At 42.9% G+C, this 22,046-nt stretch overlaps 1 protein-coding gene across 1 annotated transcript in view; it reads left to right on the top strand.

Annotated features, from left to right (window-relative positions):
* GTPBP6 (GTP binding protein 6) overlaps positions 1-22,046 on the top strand; it is a 157,304-nt gene that overhangs the window by 45,772 nt on the left and 89,486 nt on the right. The window contains exons 2-3 of the mRNA XM_085622844.1: positions 10,361-10,498; positions 11,864-11,934. Coding sequence (XP_085478970.1) covers positions 10,361-10,498; positions 11,864-11,934 — 209 coding nt within the window. The remainder of the gene's footprint in view (positions 1-10,360; positions 10,499-11,863; positions 11,935-22,046) is intronic.

Consider the following 22,046-nt stretch of genomic DNA (forward strand, 5'->3'; position numbering starts at 1 on the left):
CTGAGCAACCTTGCCTGTGACTTCGCAAGTTAAATATGCGCTTCTGAATTCACAGATGAGAAGCAGGCAGGCCAGTTCTGCCCTTCATGTTTCAGGGGCTGGCAAACATGGTAGGGTGAAGTTGGAGTAATTTACAGCACTGTGGACCTGCAATGCTGTGTTGGAAAGAGTAATAGTAAAAAAAAAAACTAGTTCATAATCCCTGAATTCAGTCACGATGCTGGGTGTCTCAAACTACCTACTTCACCCACCCCACCAGCAGCGCCCCAACTTCCTGGGTCCTCTTCCTCAAAACCAACTCTCGGCTCTCAATTCCTACTGTGGGGCATCGTCTCAAACAAGCAGACAGCACACCTGCAGTCACCGGCACATGTCTGCTGTCCGGATGTACACAGTGTCGAGGAACACATAGCACAGTGCCACAACCTCGGCACGAGCCAAGTGGAAATGCTGCAGCAGGCGATGCCTCTGCCTTAAGTGCTGAGAGCCGGGGGGTTAAGAAAGAGGGCGGATTTGAGGGTTCTCTACAAGGTGCCTGCTGTGGCGCTCTACTGGTAGTTGGTGCCTATGTATGGAAAACTGGTTGCAGCACAGGCAAACATTTCTGAGTGTGTAAGTAACACACCTTGCTTACAGTGCAAACGTTCGGACTGCTGTTAAAAAAAAAAAAATGCCCAACGAGCACGGAGCCGGGATTGCTTCGGGCATGCAGATTGCCTTCCAAACAAGCTCCAGGAAGACACAAGCAGCCTCAGCAAGTGCGGCCGCCTCGCGCAAGTAGGGGGTTGGGGGAGGGGGGAGTGCGGCCGAGAGCAGGCAGCGTTTCTCTTGCGGGAGCGAGCGCAATAATGGCTAACACATGGTGCCGCTGGCTCCCGCAAGGGAATCGCCAAACGTGCACGCGTTGCCATTCAAAGCAATGCAACGTGTGCACGTTTTTGCCTGCAAAACCGGACCAATTTCTAAAGGTCTTTTTCCTATGCAACGCATGCGCACTGCGTAGGCCAGACCTAAAAAATGTACAATGAAAGTACCTCCCTAATAGGGCGTGCTTTGAGAATTAGATTGATCAGTGGCCCTTTGGCAGACAGGCCTTCCCCTGACTCTAAAGAGAGCAGAGGAACTGTGAGTTTGGAGGGACGGGAGCACCACCGATTTATGTTGGTGCTTCTACTCTGCCAAACTCTAATTGTGGTCCCCAGTCTGAATATTAATAAGGTCTGCCACCTGCCCAATGAAAACAGTGACGGGGTTACAGTCTAGACATCTTTGATCATATCCATTATTAATTGTATAGATCATAGCTGGGGTAAAAAGTGCCTGATGAGGAGTCTATAGTATTCAACCGTAAGTTTAATATATATACATGCATACATGACCTTCACCCACCCGAACAGAAGAGCTCCTCCTATATAGGCAAATCACGTGCCATCAGCATTGTATGGTTAGACACTGCCCCAAACAGGTCTACTAAGTCCACCAATTTGAATAGGTTTTCACTAGAAACATTATTATAAAGCAGCACATCATATCGTATAGTTAAATGACTTATTTTACGTCATTGAATGTGAACTGTGTTGCTTCCTGTCCCCTTCAATTTCTCGCTTACCATTGTGGCTAAAGGCTCCATGGACAAAAAGTGCTGGAAGAGTGGGTTCACCTGCCTTGTTTCTCTCTGGGGTTTCTAGGCGAAAAAGTACTCCATTTGTGAGTAACGTTGCCCGGTGAGTAGTATACAACAGCCTATCAGAACAATCACGTGGCCAACATTTTAAATGTTTAAGTAATTTTTTTTATTATTTTTTTTTACAGAATTTTATATAGCGCGAACTTGACCCGAGTCGGTATCAGAGCACTTTACATAGCACCAGTTGCATTACATGAGGACACATTCATATTTTTTTGTTGGGCACGGGGAGATTAAGTGATTTGCTCAGAATCACAGGATGTTCAGCATCATTGCCGAGCCTCGGACCCAGTTCCCAAGATTCTAGGTCGATCGCCCTAGCAGTTAGGCCAACTCCTCTCCCCTAGTTGCCACACATATGTCCAGGAGATCATGTCAAATGCCTTCTCTGGATGCCACATGGCTGCTGTAGCTGGCTTATCTACCCAAACCCCATATTGAATTACACAATCCATGTATATTACTGACCAACATATTCCCCATGCTCGGGATGGACAAGTTGCTTCATAAAGAGGAAGATCTTGGCTGAAAGTATTGAAGCCAATATTTTACTGTCAACATTAACCCGTGACATTGGCTTATGTAAGCCACAGCTTCCTAAACCTTTACAAGTTTTCCACAGCACCATTACCACCTCTTCTCCTCTCAGGCTTCATGGATGGCATCACACTTTCCTTAAACAGTTACAGGAAACTCAAGCATGTCAACCTCTTCATTTAACATTAACATGTCAGATCAGACAAGTACTGCACCTATCAGCAGCACCAGAGTATACAATTTTACGTAAGTCTCAAAATTCCTCTCTGATATTTACTGTGTCCTTCATTAGGTGCCTTCCTCACACTGTGGTGCATCAATCTGCTTCTTTCCAACCACACCAGGGCTCTCCCAAGCCCTCTTTCTTTACATTCCTCTGTAGCATTACGTATGGAGTGAAAAACACAATTTCCCAATCCACTGCAAGATCATATATCTTGTGCACTCTGCTTGCCCCAATGTAGCAGTCTCTTTAGTAGTCTCACATTATCCCTCTCCTTCACACCTGGCCTAATCGTAACCCGCCCTACCATTACAGAGTGCAAAATATCACTCTTCAGAGATTTTCACATGAATAAGATGATCACCTTAAAAGATTATCAAATAATTAAGCTTGAAGAATGCACAAGGTCACAGAGCCCACATTCTTTTTTTATTTCATCCAGAAACGAGAATTCATATACTATAAAGGTCAATGCATTGGTTGAATCTCCAGGTAAGGTGATGTGCAAATATCCTTGTCCGAAGTATTGCATTTCAGTGGTTCAGGGTTAGTCACTGAGCACAAGTGGATTATACTGCTCATTACTTGCCACGTGTTGTCTGTTGAAGGTACGACGTAATCCATCTGTGACGAGGAGCCATGTACAGAGGAGTAGAACAGTAGCTGCTTCATGCGTGGGTGACACTTGCCCCACATGCTATGTAAATTATAAAGGTCTTTGAATGCTCTGGTGCACCTGCTGGGGAAAAGGGACTCGTAATCACTGTGAAATATCTGGCACAAGCCCAATTGAGTGTAAACTCTCACACGTAGTAGCCGAGGTGAACTTGGCGGCAAGCACTCTGGTGGCCACTGGGGAATTGCAGGCCCTGGTGGGTAGGATGAAACAGTTGGAAAATGTCTGTAGAATGGCCAATATTTGAGGGCTGGGGTTCCCAACTGTACCCCCTCACAACACAGTGCTAGAGGTGATGACATTCTTTTTTAGGGGAGCAGCTCACAGTGGAATGATGCATAGTATAACATAACTTCACCTCCTGAAGCTACAGATTGCCTTAAAAAATCCAGCACCTCGACAACAGTGGTGAGGATACCATGAATTGGGGCCCTCTCTGATCCCCCACTTCGCAACGCAAACCGTTTTCAAACAAAGGAGAATGCGTGGCCAAGTGACTAGAATTGCCGACTTTGGAAACTGGAGACCCTAGTTTGAATCCCAGCCTTAGTGCTTGGTTCCACATTGTGTGATTCTGGAGAAACCCCTTAATCTCACTGTGCCCCAAAAAATTTGAAATGTATTTGTGTAATTCCTCGCTTGATGCACACAGTCTTGTAGATCCTCTTCCAAGTTCCTGCAATGTAGAGTGCTCTGTTTTCTTCCTAGCTAGGCTCGTCTGTATAAATACCAATATTTGCCTACATAGAGAACCTCCAGGCACAAGTAGCCGGATTCCTCTCTTCCATGGCCTCAGGCCAGAGAGAGAACAGCTTCAGAGGTTGAGGGAAGGAGTTGCTGAAGGTTAGAGTATTGTCCTCCCTTTGGTACCTGGCACTGCTGCGAGTGTTGAGGATTCCTGGAATCAGTGAGAGACCTGTGATGTTGATAAATTAAAAGATGATGCAAGAGGGACTCTCTACCTAACAGTGCCTCCTATGTGGCTTTAGTGTGCCATGTGGGAGCATTTTCTTTTGCATGAAATGTGGAGAAATGTAAGTGCGAAGCAGAGTTTTTTTTCTTCATACTTCTTCGTAACCCCCACCCCCAGACCTCTTTATACTGGTTCCGTGCTTTCCCTTCCCCTCCCTCTTGTTGCTTTTCTAGAGCGATAAACATTTGTTGCATTTTTCTTTACTTGGAGCAACTTTACATTTCAAAATTTCCTGAGTTTATGATTCTTGTGATGGAAGTAATTACTACTCAAGGGACTACGAGCATGACATTCTTTGGTTGTCAGAATGGGTTAATGATGTTTTGAGCCCTCTGAGATGCGTTTATCTACTTATTGTTCTTACTCTGTAAAAATGTATGATACCTAAAATATCCCTATTGGTATCTTGAGATGTATATATTGAGTAGAGCACTAAAATATCAGGACAGTCCGTATTAGGGCTGAAGACCTTGCCAAGAATAATCCTCTGGCCATAGAGGATAACCTTAACAAGTCTACCTTCAGGATCTGATATTGAAGAATCTAGTTTCAAAGCTGGTGGGAGATGTATTGGAGCACAATATAATACAACAACCCCTGCAGGGTTTATAAAAACTAAAATTAGAGCAGAAACCATAACTTTTCGAAGCATTCCTACTCCTCTCGATCCAGATGAGTCCTGTTTAGTTTATGCTCACATTCATTCCAGTAATATGCGAACATCATCCTGTGTTGCACTCTCGTAGTCAATACATTCAACTTGAGGGACTTTACCTCCATCTTGACAGTAATGATCTACACAACCGTGTTTTAAACCAAGTGTGAGAGAACCATCCACCTAATTCCTGACTCTGTGACCCCTTCCAATAGCTAGGAGCGGGAACTCTTCGAGAAGCCCTCCAGAAAGCAACGCCAACGACTACATGCAATCTGACCTATCCACTCCTGGTGAGCATTATCTTCTTCAGATCCCTGTCAGTTAGTACAGTAAGACTGTCCGAGGTGGTGTTTCATCCAGCACCTTATTGCATCGGGCTGCATTACGTCATATGCCAAATAGCCCTCCACCCCCAGCCAATTGGGCCTGAATGTGCACTGTGGAGCTGCCCCATCATTTTGGCCCTAACAAACTAACTTGAGGGAGTGCACAAATTCCTAACGAAAGAGGCATGCATGCAATTTTAACTAGATTAGGTACCCTCAGCGGAGAGCGCCCTACGCGTGTGTGCTGCTGACCAGAGAGCAGAGGCACCGCATGACCAATCTTTCCACTTTGCCAAAATAAATAATTTGGTCACCTGGGCTGTGTTCCCCAAGGCAGCTGAGGTCAGGTTCCATTGCAGGCCACAAGAAAGGCACAACTCTGCTGGCAGTACCCCGCTTTGCCACTCTGTACCATCAGTGATCATTAATAATAACTGAGACTCTTAGGTACAGGATATGGGGCGCAGAAGGTGTATACTACGACTATTGCGCCAAAAGACCAGTGATTGAAATAAACATAGTCCCAGTGCTCTATATTCCTTAATTGTAGGTTGGGCATCTGCAGGTAGCTAGGCGGATGACTTTCATTTCCTGTTTGTTAGGCTTGGCAGAAGCTAAGTGCATATCTGAGTTTATATATTGCCACAGCTGTTGTGGTTATGTGTTATTGACATATATTTATAGTGCTTTTTTTGATCGTATGTAATGGAAGGAGATATTCAAAGCGTAATGCAGTCTGTAGGGTAAAGCTTTTCAGTGGGCTCTAGGCAGGAGCTGTACAGCGTACCTTTTGCACCAGGTGACCCCTCTCTTTTCTGCTCCACTGGAATATTTTTCACTTACTGAAATGTTTATAACTCACACCTATGCCATGCATAGTGTTGTCATCAATGATGTCCTTTCAGATGTTATCAATGATGTTATAGAACATCTCATGAGTGATGTAATACGTTAGGTCATATGCAGTGCATGGTGAGGGTGCGAATTATAGTTACTTCAGTTAAGTATAACTACTGAATTTGCGCCCTTTTTTGTTGAAAACATTACGTTTTAACTGGCATTTTCATCTGAACTAAAGTCACTTTGACTGTTTTCTTATTTCAGTGAATTTATGAGTTTTTTTAACCAATATATGTCATTTTTAGAAAGGCAGACCTAGTGGCTTTGTCTAAAGGTCAGAATGAATCTATCTATCTATCTATCTATCTATCTATCTATCTATCTATCTATCTATCTATCTATCTATCTATCTATCTATCTACCTACCTATCTATTTATATATCTCCATCCTCTGACCCAACCTGGGCACCCACAGCTTTTTTTCTATTTATTTTACTTGCAGTGGGAACAGCCTACTCTCTAGTTTTGCCAGTTGCATGGTCTCACACTGTTTTTTTTTCTATTTTTCCAATCTGTCTGCCACCTTTGTTACATTTTCCGATGGGAAATTGTATGGGGAAAATGCCTTATGGGACCCCAGCCCCCCTTTCTCAGCACCTGCGGAAAATTTTCTGAAGATTCTTCAAACTGTGGCAAAGTTATTAGCAAACCAAAAAATCGATTTCCTATGGAAACAAGGTCTTAACTAAAACTGCACAGTGACAATTGGCACAGTGTAATATATAATATAGTGTTACGGTGCATATGTGTGGAGTATAGTAAACCTATACTTAACCACATATACTTACCTACACAATATCTTGAGTGTCAATATTCTGACTACAATATTTTGGTAGCACAGTATTTAAAACCCAACATTCTGGTAGTATACCACACAAGGTACATCAGGAGAGTACCAGATGATGCACAGTTTGGGCACAGAGCTGTGTCTGTAACGGGGGATAAAGGGTGAGATATTTCAGTTGACTCGATATGTGTTTGGTAGTCAAAGGGTGATGTTGGGCATGAGAAGCTCATCAAATCCTGTTTTTATGTTTTCATTTTGGGATGTGGATTTTCCCTTTTATAAATGTGTGACAGAATATAAAGAAAACAATTATTGGATGCATAACGTAGTAACACCTAACGTTTTCTACAAGTCGCCCGATGTCTTGTTTGACTCATTTGGTCATTTTTGCATGCTATGATTTTAAGTCTATACTTAAAATGGTAAAAGCAAAACCAAAAGAGACAAATGCAGAGTTAAAGTGGACTAAAAGGATTAACTGACTGAAGGTGTCACACTTGAAATGGACCACAAGGCAGCTGTAACTGTTGGATAAAACAAAATATCCTATTATGTTGTTAATAAAGACATATTTTTGGTTTGATAACTTGAAATGTTTTAGTGACACGTATTCTAAGCCAAATAAGTGTGTCTCAATTAACATTTTGTCCCGTGTACATTTACTATGCCCCTCTCTAACTTTTCCGTAACCAGTGTTTATACCTCACTCTGCCATTAAGTGGTCCCACGCAAGAATTTGTTGTAACGCGATATCTGAAAAATAAGAGCCTAAATAAACCTTTTATTAGCATGTTGTCACTGCATATTTAGAATGATCTCTGCAAAGAATGGGTTTTAGTTCCAAACTTGCACCAGTATAGTTATCAGGAGCATGAGGAAAGAGCTACACTTAACACCTATGTAACTCCTGAACGCCACGCTTACTTATCCTTTTGCAAAGCCAGCAATTCCACAGGCCGTGCCCCGGTTTATTAGGTCGCGCCTGGGCAGCGCATGTGCTGCTCTGCTAGGCATGTTGTATTTGAGTATGGACTTGAAGCCCTGCCCACTCTCCGCCCATATTTTTGATTGGCTTGTGTCATTGTCCTTCGTTAGTGCTGACTTCTGATTAGTTAATTGGCTTGTTAGTCCTTCCTTAGTACCGCCTTGTCCTCATTTGTAACCTCCCATGAGGACTGGCCCTTTTTCTTCAGTTGTTACACTGTACGTCTTATTTAGTCTGTAAGCACTATTTTCTTTAATGAGTTTCTCTTACTGCAGGAGTGCAGGAGGGTTTCTCACCCTCCTGCAGTTGTGACCGCAGGCTTGTTTTTTTTTTTTTTTTATATCTGTTTTATTGAAATTTTGAAGGTTACAGATACTTGTAAGGCATCATAAGCAATGTACACTCCATGCATGGTGGCACTGAATCGCTATAGGTATCAGTTCTCAGTGACCGCAGGCTTGTTTACGCACATCGTGCACAAGACAGGGGGGCCGGTACATGTCTGTTTTCTTGCTGTGTCATACTTTTCGTTTTCTGGGGGTGTACAGCGCCTCGGGCTGCAGGAGCGGGCACTGGCAGTGCACCGCACCCTCCTGCCACCGCCAGTCTTGTTAACCGTGTCCCAAGCTCGGCTTAAAATTAGCTTATTTGATTTCGAGTTTCTTTTGCCTAGTTAGCCAGAAAACATCCTCGAGGCCCTGTAGGAAAGGCAACAAGCTTAAAGTTCTTTCATGCGTGATGCAGCGCTTCTCTGACACGGATCCGGTGTCAGCGCTGTACACCACAGCACACAAGCCTGAGAAATGCTGTCACTAGCTCGGCTGGGACAGTCCATGCCCTTCAGCCATGGCTCTGGGCTAGTAGACCACACCCGCTCACGTGCTGATAGAAAGCTGACTTTCCACAGACTGATAACACAATAAACAAAACAAAAAAAAGAAACCTCTACTTGGCCAATTCAAGTTTTAAGCGGTGTATATTAGATACTAAAACAGCCGACAGCCTGTTTCTGCTTTCTTCTTATCTTTACAAACCTAGTGACACTGAGATGCGTTCTGCAGCAGGTTTATGTCGACTTTTTCCCAGTATAATCTTAAATCTTACTCCTAGATCACCTAAAATCGTATAGGCAAGTAATTGCAATGCAATAGGTCTCGCATTTGCGAAATTTTGAGCTATTGGCATTGTAAATGACAATGCCTTTTATTTATGTGTTTAAAAAACCTGCAATAATAAAAGGCATTGTCGTTTACAATGGCAATAGCTCAAAATCTCACAAATGCGAGACCTATTGCATTTCAAATGCTTGTTAAAATTATTATAGCTCCAAAAAGATTAGCCATTCAAAAAGCTAGGCCTAAAATGTATCTCTTTCAGTTGGCAAGATAAAAGAAAGAATACAAGATAGTTCACTGACATGAACAGTTCTGGGAGTGCCCCAAGCACACCATTAACCATTTGATCCCATGTCGGATAAAAACAGCAAGAACTGTTCTGTTCTCCCAAATAGATAGAAAACCCGTCTGCCTAGAGGTTAATACAGCAAATAAACTCCCAGAGTTTGAAAATGGCTACCAGAAAGGGTAGGTTAGTAAATGGATGAAAGCTTCTTGGGTCTGTTCAATCCAAGGATTAACTGCTGAATATTTACGTTTGCAGAGGGCATTCTGCGATATAATGAAGGTATTTAAATTTCAGGATGATTTTGAGTGATAAGACTACAGCTATCTACTTGTTTATGTCTTCTAGATGGAAGAGGATCTATGGGGGGACCCCACGTTTTTGTTTTGTATTATCAGGTTATTTTGAGTGAAGGGATGATGAGTCTGCAGGCTGACGTATGCTTAGGTCTAATAATGCGGGTTGTATCCTAAAGGTAAACAAACTATAATGTTGTAATGTATAATCTATTTTTTTGAAGAAGCCAGTGTGAATTGCAGGACTCCTGAATACTCGCTGATTTGATATTTTTGGAACTTTGCTGTTCGTTTGGTTTATGAAAAAATTATTTAAGTGGCTCTCTAGGTCTATCTGGTTTTATTGAGTCCATTTGATCAATAATTTAACAGCTCTTTAGCTGTCCTGCGTAGGAGAAATGATTTCCAGGCCCTTCAAAGAGCCCTTTTGAATGCAGGATGCATTGAATCAAGATGAACCTGCCATAGAGTCCAGTGAATCCAAAATTCCAAACCCTTCATCCTATATGTTGATCTGGAATAATGATGTTTAATTAATGTTGCAGGTACAAGAGACATTGCAGGGATATTCTGTGTTTTGTAGTAGTTTAACTCCATGTGAATAGACTTTAATTTAACAATGCCTGGATTATTATCATCAAATCGTGCCTCTGTTTTCAAACACATTCTTACACCTACAACGGTGTATAAGATCTACAAGGAGCAACATATTGACATAGTCTGTGATGTATCATTTTGTTTGGAATGTTGGGCCTAATTTACTTTGGTGAAAATCCTGTCTTATGATGTTCTGTTTTACGTCATATTGTAGAAGCACATCTGTTCATTATGTGTAGTAAAGGAAGCACTTCTACAGTGACATAATGGATTCTAAGTTAATCTGGTTCTGTTACTTGGTTTCCTTACTGTAGCACAACTGCAGCTTGCGGAAGCAGTGGCTCTTGTAAACAGTCTTCCCAGCTGGACAGTGGTGGATACACTGATTCTTTCCACAAAAACTCCAGACAGCAAACTTATATTTGGAAAAGGGAACTTCCAGACACTGACAGGTAAGAGTCCTGAGAAAGTAAAAGTGTTTTTTTTTAATAAGGCAGATTTACATTACATTATATAAAAAAATTACTTGCACCAGGCGCAGGTGTATTTTCAAATCCCCTGGTAGGCCCAAAGGTACCTTTTATTATATGATGCCAACCTAACAACCACACAGCGCAAAAGAGGCAGTTGGACTTGTTTACAAATTCTGTTGCTATCAGGGTGGCAAGTCACTCAGGTTCCACTCAGAGGAGGGAACTCTAGTAAAAGAGCCAGTAGGGAACTCAATTGGCAGTAGTTTCAGTCAATATTCATTGGTGCATCCCCAGGATTTTTGCATTTTGCCAAATGTCAACCACAAGTGGTGGAAATCCATATCCCGGTGATTACAGTTGTATGTTACCTTTTTAATTCACATAGTAGTACTTAAAAGTTTACACAGGGATAATTGATTTTAAAAAAAATGTTAGTGGTTGATTGGTTAATGAAGCTGATGAGCTCTACTAATGTAATCAAAAATTAGTGGCTTGTTTTCAAGTGTTTTCATAAAAAAATACATTAAAAAAAGTTGATTGATTGTGGTGTATGTGTTGATAGCACAGGGGTTTCAGCGTGTTGGATTTAGTTGTTTGCTGACTTAGGGTTTCTTAAAAGAATTGGTGTGACAGCGTTTAGCTAACTTTCACTTAAAGCCGTATGTCATGACATTTCCAAGCACATTTCTCTTTGCGCCATGAGATTTCAAGAATAAGTTTGCCTGTAGCATCTGGTGGAATCAGGTGTATACTGAACAAATGGGGCATGTTAAAACCCCATTACTTTTACTTCACGTTTAAAGGAATTGGACAGTAATTTAATCAGCCTTCTCTGCCAGTAATAGGGAAATCTCCTATTTCATGGTGATTATCTCAGTCATAAGGAAAACTTGAATTCTTCAAGCCACCAAGTGCTGCACTTTACTTGTGGTCCACCTCCAGGATCACTACTTTGCCTACAGCTGCTTGCTGCATCTAAACAGTTGGTACTATCCCAAAAGTATTGCACACCTTAATAAGAGACGAGGCACAGTTAAAGGGGAACTGTCAATCCTCTTGTAAGCCTCTAAAATACATTCAGAAAACGAGTCGAGTGTGGTTCATAGCGAATTAAAGGGAAACAGAGGAAGACACCTAAGGGGAACTGCCATATGGGTTAGAAATTAGAGCTTGATGAAAATATTAAGTCATTGTGTTGCTTTTTATGGTTCGTATAAACCTCTTGTGGATCTTATCTCATCAGTGTAGATCCATAGTAGGCTGTGATCTGTGTAAATGACTATTCTGATCTACAAATAAAGTGTAATGCATACATCTCACTTACTTTATTCTTTTTTATTCTAGAGAAGGTGAAAGGATTGCCTCAGTTAACCTCCGTCTTCCTGAATGTTGAAAGAATTTCTGCAGTGACATCGGTAGGGACTGAAGCATACATTTATGCCATTTGCGGCAATGCCTTGTGTGACGAGGGATGATTATAAGCATATATTTCTATCCTGGTCAAAGATTTTGATGGGAGCAGCAGCACGTTTGAATTTGAATTGACATTTTTATGCTGAAATGTTTTGTTGTACTCCACCAGTGTGGTGTGGATTTATAGTCATTCTTGGTGAGGAGTCTAAGATGAAAAATCTAATATGTTCTAGGTCTAATTAAGTATAAAAATAGTATTCTTTCTGAAACATAGGCAAGGAGGATAATGGAATGGCTGAGAAAATCAAAACGAACTCAAGGCCTTAAAAAAAACATCTTTTCCAGCCCTGTTCTTGGTTTAAAAGCACAATGAAAGGATTCTGTATTTTCTATTCTTCCCCTGATCCTATTTCGAGAGTGTGGATTTTGCCAAACGCATCAGAGCGCTTTACAAAAAAACTCATGCACTTAGGAGAACAAAAATTAACCAGAGCAAACTAAATAACACAATTCACTAAAAGACAAATGTTTAAAAAAAGAAATCAAGATGGCCGCCTGAGGAGGAGCTCCTGGTTTGGGGATCACCATCTGGTGTATATCCCCAGAAAACCCTCTTCACCAGCCCACCACTTGCCCGCCCCCTGGACCGGAATGCGGAACCCTCCGAACCATCCCACAAAAGCGGAGTTTGGCAGCCAACATACCCAGTTTGTCGACCACCGCAGCCCAGATCGGCGCCCTCGCTGCCCGGACCCCAGCGCTGCTCGACTTGACTGGTGTCCTGCTCTCAGAGCAATCTGCGCGCTGCCTGGCTGATGCCCAGCTCCCTGGGAAGACGGATGCTAGCCGCGAGACCCTGACTGACGGCATCGGGTCTCCGGTCCCCGCTGGGACTGCCCCGGTGAATCTAGATCTCGAGAACAGCCTGAGCCCTGCGACTTACACCGGGCCTGAGATCGGCTCCTGCGGTGTTGTCCGTGCATTGCGTGCCTGCCTTCTCCTGCCCTCCCTGGGAAGATGGATGCTTGCGGCGAGACCCTGACTGACGGCATCGGGTCTGGGGCTGTGACTGGCCGATGCCATCGTTTGATGCCTGAGCCCGCGAACTACACTAGGCCCGAGATCGGCCTCTGCTGTGTTCTCCAGACACTGCAGTGAGCCTGAAACGTGAGTTTGCAACGCGACGGCACCAGGATATTGCGCCGCATCTCCCCTTTAATTATTAATAAATGCACCGACGGCTGCCTGGACCTAAAATGGCGGTGCCTCGATAAATACGGGGATCATTGTTCATTGTTCTTCCCTGATCTCCTTTAATTATCAATAATTGCAGGAACCGACGGCTGCCTGGACCTAAAATGGCGGTGCCGCGGTAAATACGGGGACCATTGTTCTTTCCTGGTTTGCTCATACAAACATCATCAAAGATGAGCAGTTAACATTCTGGAAGTATATACTGCCTATCACCAACCATGATTTATTGTCGGTATCTCCACAGTAGTCTTATATCTGGCAGACGGTTCATCGCCTGACCCTAAAATGGCGACAGTTTGAAGTCAATACAATCACCTTTCATTGCCTGACCTCAAAATGGCGAAAATCCTAAAGACAACCTGACTATCCTCACCCTCACTAGTTATTCCTCGAGAGCTGCCAACCAATCATCTTCAGCCTCGCTAGATATTCTTCGAGAGCTACCAACCAGGCTTTTACTCTAATAGTGCGCTCTCCCATGGTACGGACACTTTTCAATTCTAGTTCCCGTATGGTGAGCAGCCCACTCCGCTGCATAACTGTCCCTATTGGTCCTCGAGGTCCCCTCCCTACTAGCCCTCAAGTGGACTATGCCACTGGTACGCCCCCAAAGACCTATGATACAGATCGTGCTTGTCCTCCCAGCCCGCAACCGAACCCGCAAAGGGGCCCCAGCATAGATCCAACGACCTACAACACAGGCCGTACTAGTCCTCCCTCACTATCATCTATACATGCCGACAGAACGGTTCCTGAACCATGCCCCCTGCCCTCTAACGCCTCCACCTGATAGGGACATGGTTTCTCTGCTCTCCAGAGCTACCAAACTAACTCAGAGCATTCATATCTCTATCTTGGAATTAATGAACCTCCTTCACCTCGCTGAACTCTCCCTCGCCAACCTCATGCCCCTGCCAAACTCCACCCCCCCGCTTTTGACAGAGCGCCCTAAACAACCTCTTCCGCTAGCCTTGAGACAGCTTCGCCCCCGTAAGCAACCATGTCACCTCTCAGAGGAAGAAACCCTCATTCCGGTCCTCTCCTACACTTCTTCCCTTGCCGCTCCAAGTCCACTAGACCTCACTGAATTGGAAATCCTGGCCGTCCTCTGAGACTACAATTCTACCCCAGATACCCCTTATTCTTTCGACGGGAATGCCGAACATGCCATCCGCACGGTCACTATCAACCCCAACAGGTCAGCCACCCTCCGCAACAGAACTGTCGTTAAGAGTAATCTAGCACCTGTCTGCCCAGACTCCTGAAACGCCGTCCAAATGTTCTCTGTCTGGTCTATTAATCAATTGCCGATCGGCAGCTAAGCACGCCGCAGATATTGCTGATCTCATCCTTTGCAAAAACTTCGACTTAGCAATCCTAACAGAATCATGGCTCAATGAATCCTCATCTCTATGCCTGGACCTCCTAGTCCCTCCTAACTACAACATCGCAAGGCTGGACAGACAATCTAACAAGAAAGGAAGAGGCATCGCCTGCATCTACCACTCTAACCTTCTTGTCACAGAACTTTTGGCGGACACCACCAAATCCTGCTAATACCTCGCCCTAGATATTTGCAGCAACTCCACCCAACTGTGCAACCTACACATCTTTTACCACCCCCCCAGGCATAAACGACTCCTTCACCGACCACCTCATGGAAATCATCACAGCTAAGGTTCCCACCAATGCCAAAGATATTTTCTGAGGTGATTTTAACTGACACTGAAATGATCCCAAGGATCCACATGTCAACGCCATCAAAGACCTCCTGGCAGAGCAAGCACTGACCCAAGCCTGCTTACTACCAACTCACTCAAAAGGGGCCACCCTTGACTGGATCATCTCCAAAGAATCAACTGTCAAGCTTATCTCTATTGACCCATGCGACTGATCTGATCATCATGCCATCACCTTCTATTTACCTGGCACCCACAAGACAAAAGCACTGCAACCGACGATTCCATAACGCTGGATCAGACACCAAGAACTTGGACCGCAGTGAACTTGAGGCCCGCTGCAAATCCGACCTCCCCCCCCCCACTTCGCATATCACAACAGTCAGTCGCCTCAATGATCACTACTCTACGACTATCTCAAACATCCTGGACGATCTAGCCTCACTAAAACTGAAAAGAACCCAAATCAAAGACAGAAACCCCTGGTTCACGGGATCCCTCCGGCAAGCTGAAAGATCCTGGAGGCAGCACCCCCCTACTGCACATCTAAAACTCCTCCGCCAGGCCAGAAATGTCTACAACAGGAACATACTCAATTAAAAAAAGACTTCTTCAGAACTGAACTAGAGAAAGCCAAGAACAGACCCCCACAAACTCTTCGAACTGGTCAAACACCAATCTAATAAACTGGCCAAAACATCGAAAGAAACCCCCAAGTCTCTCATATCCTCTGAGGAATTCTCCTCTTTCTTCACTGACAAAATCTTAGCCCTCGGAAACTAACTCAGCTCCATCACACACCCTCAACCCCTTCCTGACCTGCCTCCTTCCACCGCAACGCACCCACAGGCTCCACCCAAAAATCATGCTCACTGGTCTGTCTTCAAAGACTATGACGAAGACTCCATCTCTAAAATCCTATCTACCTTAAACCCGAACAATCATTTTAATGACCCGCTCCCTGCCAACTGCCTAGCTGCCGTCACCCAATCCATTAATCCTAGCTGGACTACAATAATCCACGCCTCCCTCCAGCAGGGAACGATGCATGACTCTCTAAAAGCCGGCCAAGTCCTCCCCATTTTGAAAAAGCCATTGCTGGATCTAGCCTCCCCCGATAACTTCAGAACCATCTCCAACATCCTCCTCTTAGCCAAAGTGCTGGAGAAATGTGTGCAACAGCAGCTAAGCCACCACATCAACAACTTCCACCTGCTTGATGACTTCCAATCCGGATTTAGACCAGGGCATAGCACCGAAACCACCATGCTCCACATCATGGAGGATGCCCTCCAAGCCCTTGACCAAGGCAAAACTTGTCTCCTAATCCTCCTGGACCTATCCTCGGCCTTCGACACGGTCAACCATGAAAAACTACTCGAACACCTCAAACTCAGGATGGAATTGGATGGCACTGTTCTAGATTGGGTTAGGTCCTTCCTCCGCAACCGGTCACAGAGATTCCTAATCAACGGCAACCTATCGTCACCATCCCTGGTCACGGTTGGAGTCCCTCAAGGATTAACCCTGTCCCCCACCCTTTTCTACCCTTACCTAGAACCGCTTACCGAAGTACTACGCGCTAATATCTCCCTTCATATGTATGCTGATGACACCCAGATCTACATCAAAACCTCATCTCTCAAAGAGATTCTCTCCCTGAACGAAGCCCTGAAACTCACCGTCCAATGGCTCACATCCAGTCAACTTAAACTCAATGTAAAGAATTTCTCCTGATCTCCTCTCCCCATACCAACCTCGAGATTCAATCATGGATTAAGGCTATCACAGCCTTAAATTGCCTACCGACCATTGTGAACTCGGCTAAATCCCTGGGAATTACCCTTGACAGCAACCTGAACATGCGGGACCACATCAATTCGATGGCCAAAACAGCCAGATTCCACCTGAGCTACCTTAGGAAATTGAAACCCTTCCTCGATGCTCCCGACCTAAAAAAGGCAGTCTAAGCATTCGTCATCTCTAGACTGGAATACAGCTGCTCAACCCTTTCGGGTTTACCCAAGATCTCCCTGGCACCTCTTAAAGCCTGCCTCAATGCGGCCGCCAGACTACTTACCGGCACAAGGAAATGCGATCATATTTTCCCACACCAGAAAGCTCTCAACTGGCTTCCCCTGGAGGCAAGAATACAGCTCAAACTAGCATGCATCACACACAAAGCTTTATACTCTAACTCCCCTGAATATCTGACACAGAAACTTGTGATCTCTGGAGGAACCAGAAACTCCCGATCTGCCAGAGACCTCTTGCTCCAATCTGCAAGCTTTCGGAAAAAAAAAACATACAATCTGGCCTTCTCAGGGGCTGCTCCAACAATATGGAACTCTCTCCCACCCGACATGAGATGAATCACCTCTCTGACTCGCTTCAAAAAGGAACCTTCCTTATGGGCAAATTTATCGGCTAAATATGGCCTCAACCACCACTATGGCCCGATCTATGGCCGTCCACTACCCCCTTTCGGACTACCTTGTCACCCCATCAGAATCTTGGGGCCTGTCTTGAATAATTGTAAACGTAATCGGTAAATATGGTATCTCTTGAGCAATTGGTTATGTAAACTGTAAATACGTGCTCCTCTTTCCCTTGTGTATCTGGCACCCCTCCCCCTTACTACTCGAGCTGGTTCTGGTTGATTCAAAGTCTGTCTGTATATTGCTTTGCTCTCCTGTAAAGCGCTCTGATACTCTAACGGGTCAAGTTTGGGTTCTATAAAACACATGAATAAAATAAAATAGGAAGCAGACATGTAAAAAATCAATTAACTTAAGAGAGGGGAAAACCAATAAGCCTTTGATTTCTTTGTAAAGTAAATGTATAAAGGAAGAGTTGGAATGACTGGCAAGGATTTCCAGGTTGTCGCAGCCACTCTGGCCAAACATTATGAATTTATCTTCTGGTTCCAAACCCTGAGGACCTACTGCTCCAAAAGACATTGGCTGTGGCAAGTGCAAAGTTCTCCAGGCATTACCAATTTGGAGGCAAGATATTGAGGAAGCTTAAGAGGAATTCTTTTGTAAACCAAGAAATCCATCACAATCTTGGCAGTAGAACAAGGGCAAAATGGCAGGCACTTGGATGAACTTTTGTGCACCAACCACCAGTCTAAGTGGTGTGCCCAGTCTGGCTTCTTGGTGGCCAAAAGCCGATTTAGGGATCTTCGCCATAATTACGTTTTCGCCATGTATCTTCAACTGCATTGAAAGTTGAACCGTTCTCAAATGTTTTGTTGAAATTGACTTGATCTTTCTCCAGGTGTGTAGTTGGAACTTAACAGATTGGCACATTGGTTTATTGAAGGAAATGACCGGCATCCTACCTATTAAGACCTCCTGGAGACACAGCTCCATAAGCAAAGTTTAACCCTTATGTAGTATACTGTAAAAATCCAGGCATTCGTAGATTAGACAATGCTCAGTCATTTAATCATTAATAGCTTTGAGGCAGACAGATTGGTATTGAATTTTCTCCATGGTTAATGCGTGAAGGCTTAACTGTGTATTGTCAACATATTGATGAACCTCATATCCATGGTATTGGGAAGCACTCCCACTGGTGCTGTATACATATTGAACTGCAATGGAGAATGGGTGGAACCTTGTGAACACCTAAAGGAACTTTCCCAAGTTACAGTCTATTGAAAACAAACTAGACAAATCTGTCCCCCACCGTAAGACTCTCCAGGAGACTTTGGAGCCTATTCTCAAATGCATGTAAGAGTAGTTAAGAGTACTCTTTTACTTACACGTGCATGTTGTGTGAATTGGCCCCCAAAAATCTAAAATGGAGGATGAATTTACAAATAGAAAAAACTGCCCCCTCTCTTCACTTTTACTAATGGGGAGGTGGACGTTTCGTGCAGATTCACAAAGGCATGTAGATTATGTAAAAAAGGGTCTCTTGTAGCATTACTTCCCATGCTCATATATCCTTTGTGATTCGACCTCAGTATGTTCATTTGCATCAAGAATCTCTGAGATTCCCAGTGACACCGGGATTAGCACCATCTAGTATTCAGAGGAACTTATCAATGTTCAATAGAGCAGCGATCTCTGTGCTACACTCCACATGAAAATCAGACTATTAGGTAACCAGGTAATTGTTATGGTCCATGTTGTAAGAGATTTTGATAAGGGGTGGGCCAGCTGAACCCCTTAGCGCAGATTTGCTGGGATTTTTCAGGTTTGTTGATTACATGTGCATCAAGTAATCCCAGTAAATAAGAAAACACTAGAAATGCTGTTTAATAAAATGGGCAGAAAAAAATGCTGGTTCATTGTTTGGTAATCAAGGTAAGACAGTTTAGCTACTTCATTAGGGAAAACGTAGGAAAAGGATAGACCGTATACATTCCTTTTTAGACCATAGTTTGGGCACTGCTCCAGGGTGGGCTTGACATTCCTGACTCAGAAACGTAAAGAAGGGGAGCAGTTTCTGGGAGTCCATGTTTTGATGCACAATCTGATATGACTTTGGCATATAGCTGCCTGCTTTTGAGTGTTTGATCCTGAGCACAGGATTATTTAGTTTCAAGTTATATTTTTGACTGCTTCGAAATAGAATTATATACTTCAAAAATGGGTGGATCTCTATGCATGATTATGTTTGTAGATTGTGAATCTCTCAGCAGGCAGGGGATCGCAATAGAAGTAGACAGACTTGTTTGACTAGTTTGATGTCAGTTTTAACAGGGCCTGTTTACCAGCAACAACATAAGGAAGGTTTGTGGAGCCAAGACCGTAGTTTTGCCAAACTTAAAAAACAGAAGGTAAGAGTTGGCAAGAGCTGTACTAAATCTAGGCCCTTTAATGACTGAGATGTCATTTGAGTATGTTTTACTTGCCTTAATTGTTCCACGTTACTAGATAAAATGATGAGAGAAATCAAATGATGCTTAAGCCATTTGAATGATAAGGGCTGATGACGACTCAGTGATGGAAGGTTGAAAATACTAAATCAAGTACTCTAACTTTGCCATCCGTGGAGTAAGAAAGAGTGGCTGCAGTTTTGAAAAATATTGAAATTCTTTCCCCATGCAACTTGGCCTTCTCAAGTTTGAAATCTCCCTGAACATTAAAGACCCCGGCAATTAGAAACTGGTTTGTGATCAAATTAGGAAGGTATTATAGAAATCAAATCGTTTTACCAAAACAGTGACAAAGTAGAGCATATGCCATCACCTAAACAGTGATAGAAGAATGCAGAGTAGTTCAGTACATACATATTGTGGTGGCGCAATCAGTTTACAAACCAAAGCAGATTTATAATCAGCTCATAAGTGATTAATTTGTTGTAAAGTACCATGTGCATATTAGAATAACCTTCAGGAAATAACACGTCCGGCGGTCCCACACAGATTGAAGATAACAAAGTCTGAAGCAAAATAAATTAATGTTGCTTCATGTCCTCAATGATATTTTGTATTTCATTGATGAAATTGCTAACCAAAGTAAATTTAAAAGAGCAGTGTTAAAGTTAGTAGTTCACTGTGCACAAGGTAAAGGACAACGCAGAGATTAAGCTATAGAAATTAACTTAAACAATCATTGGCGAAACCATCAGATAAGCTTTTTAGGACTTCCCCCACAGACAGCTTTTGCCATCTGGTGAGAACTCATGTAATCATACAGCACACCTAAACAGTCTTGAGACTGTCTTAACGAAAAGAAGCATGGACCTTATTTACTTAAGTTATGCCCTGGCTTAAGACACTCTTACAATTGTCGTTAAGGATCTTATTTTTTAAAGATTTCTTCAGCTGTAAATAGTCTAACAGCTGTTTAAAGTCAGAAATGAAAGCTTTGACAATGTCTTTAGACTATTTCAAGATTGTCCTAATCCAGTATAAATCATTTGATAAATGAAGGATACCTTTCCTGACTTACGACACTTTTAATACTGTATTAAATTCGGCTTTAGTAGGGGAAAAAGCTTTAGTAAATCTGGCCCATCATTTTAAACATTCATTCCGGATCTTTCTTCGCCAGACTATAGCCCCAGAAGGCCAACTCATCCTTTCATCATTCCAAGATTTAAGACAAGTACTATTAATTAGCATATAAATAACACTCGGGATGTAGTCTCCAAGGTCCTGACTTATTTAGTGATTTACAAAGAGGAGGCTTAGACTTTCAGTGCCGCACCCAAAAAGACGTGGGGTTTAATCTTAGACAGTGGTGCTTCGATTAGGGGAAAACAGCCTCCTGGGTCCCCTTAGGCGGATACAATCCACACACTTATATACTTGAGAGATGATCCGCACCCTCTAAATATCCATGTTTCTCGACATGTTTCTCAACATAATATATTTTGTCCAAGTAATAACCAATTCAATTAAACACCAATTTCAAATTTCATTCAATTTCTCAGGATGTCCTTTAAAAGAAAGTTTTTTTTATGTATGCTCAGATCATTTTAAACATGTGTGTTTAAAAGATTTCCTTTATTGATGAATTATACACGATATTCACACCAGCGTAGCCAACGCGTTTGTCTCCTATCACAAGAATTCTTCAGAGATTGATGTTTTCTGTGTATTGTTTCATATCACACAACCATTGAATTGCATTTGCAAAGTTCCTTTGATGTTGTTAAAACCTTTTGGACCCTTAACCGGTGATGGTGAACATACACCTGAAATTTAATTGGATTAAAGGACAACATGGTCCATGCAGGATATTAACACTTGGTCGCTGAAATGTTTTATTGTGAAACCGTAGATCACGTTAACAACATCAAAGGTACTTTGCAAATGCAATTCAACAGTTGTGTGATATGAAACAATACATCGAAAACATCAAGACCTGAAGAAGTCTCATGGAAGGAGACGAAACGCGTTGGCTACACTGGTGTGAATATCGTGTATACTTCATCAATAAAGGAAATCTTTTAAACCACAACATGTTTGAAATTATCTGAGCATACATAGAAAACTTACTTTTGAAGGACATTCTGAGAAATTGAATTATGAAATTGGTGTTTAATTGAATTGGTTATTACTTGGACAAAATATATTCTGTCGAGAAACATGTCAAGAAACATGGATATTTTTTGCAAATGCAATTCAACGGTTGTGTGATATGAAACAATATATCGAAAACATCAAGACCTAAAGAAGTCTCATGGAAGGAGACGAAACGCGTTGGCTACACTGGTGT

The sequence above is a fragment of the Triturus cristatus genome, chromosome 8, assembly GCF_964204655.1.
Source record: "Triturus cristatus chromosome 8, aTriCri1.1, whole genome shotgun sequence".
Lineage (NCBI taxonomy): Eukaryota > Metazoa > Chordata > Amphibia > Caudata > Salamandridae > Triturus > Triturus cristatus.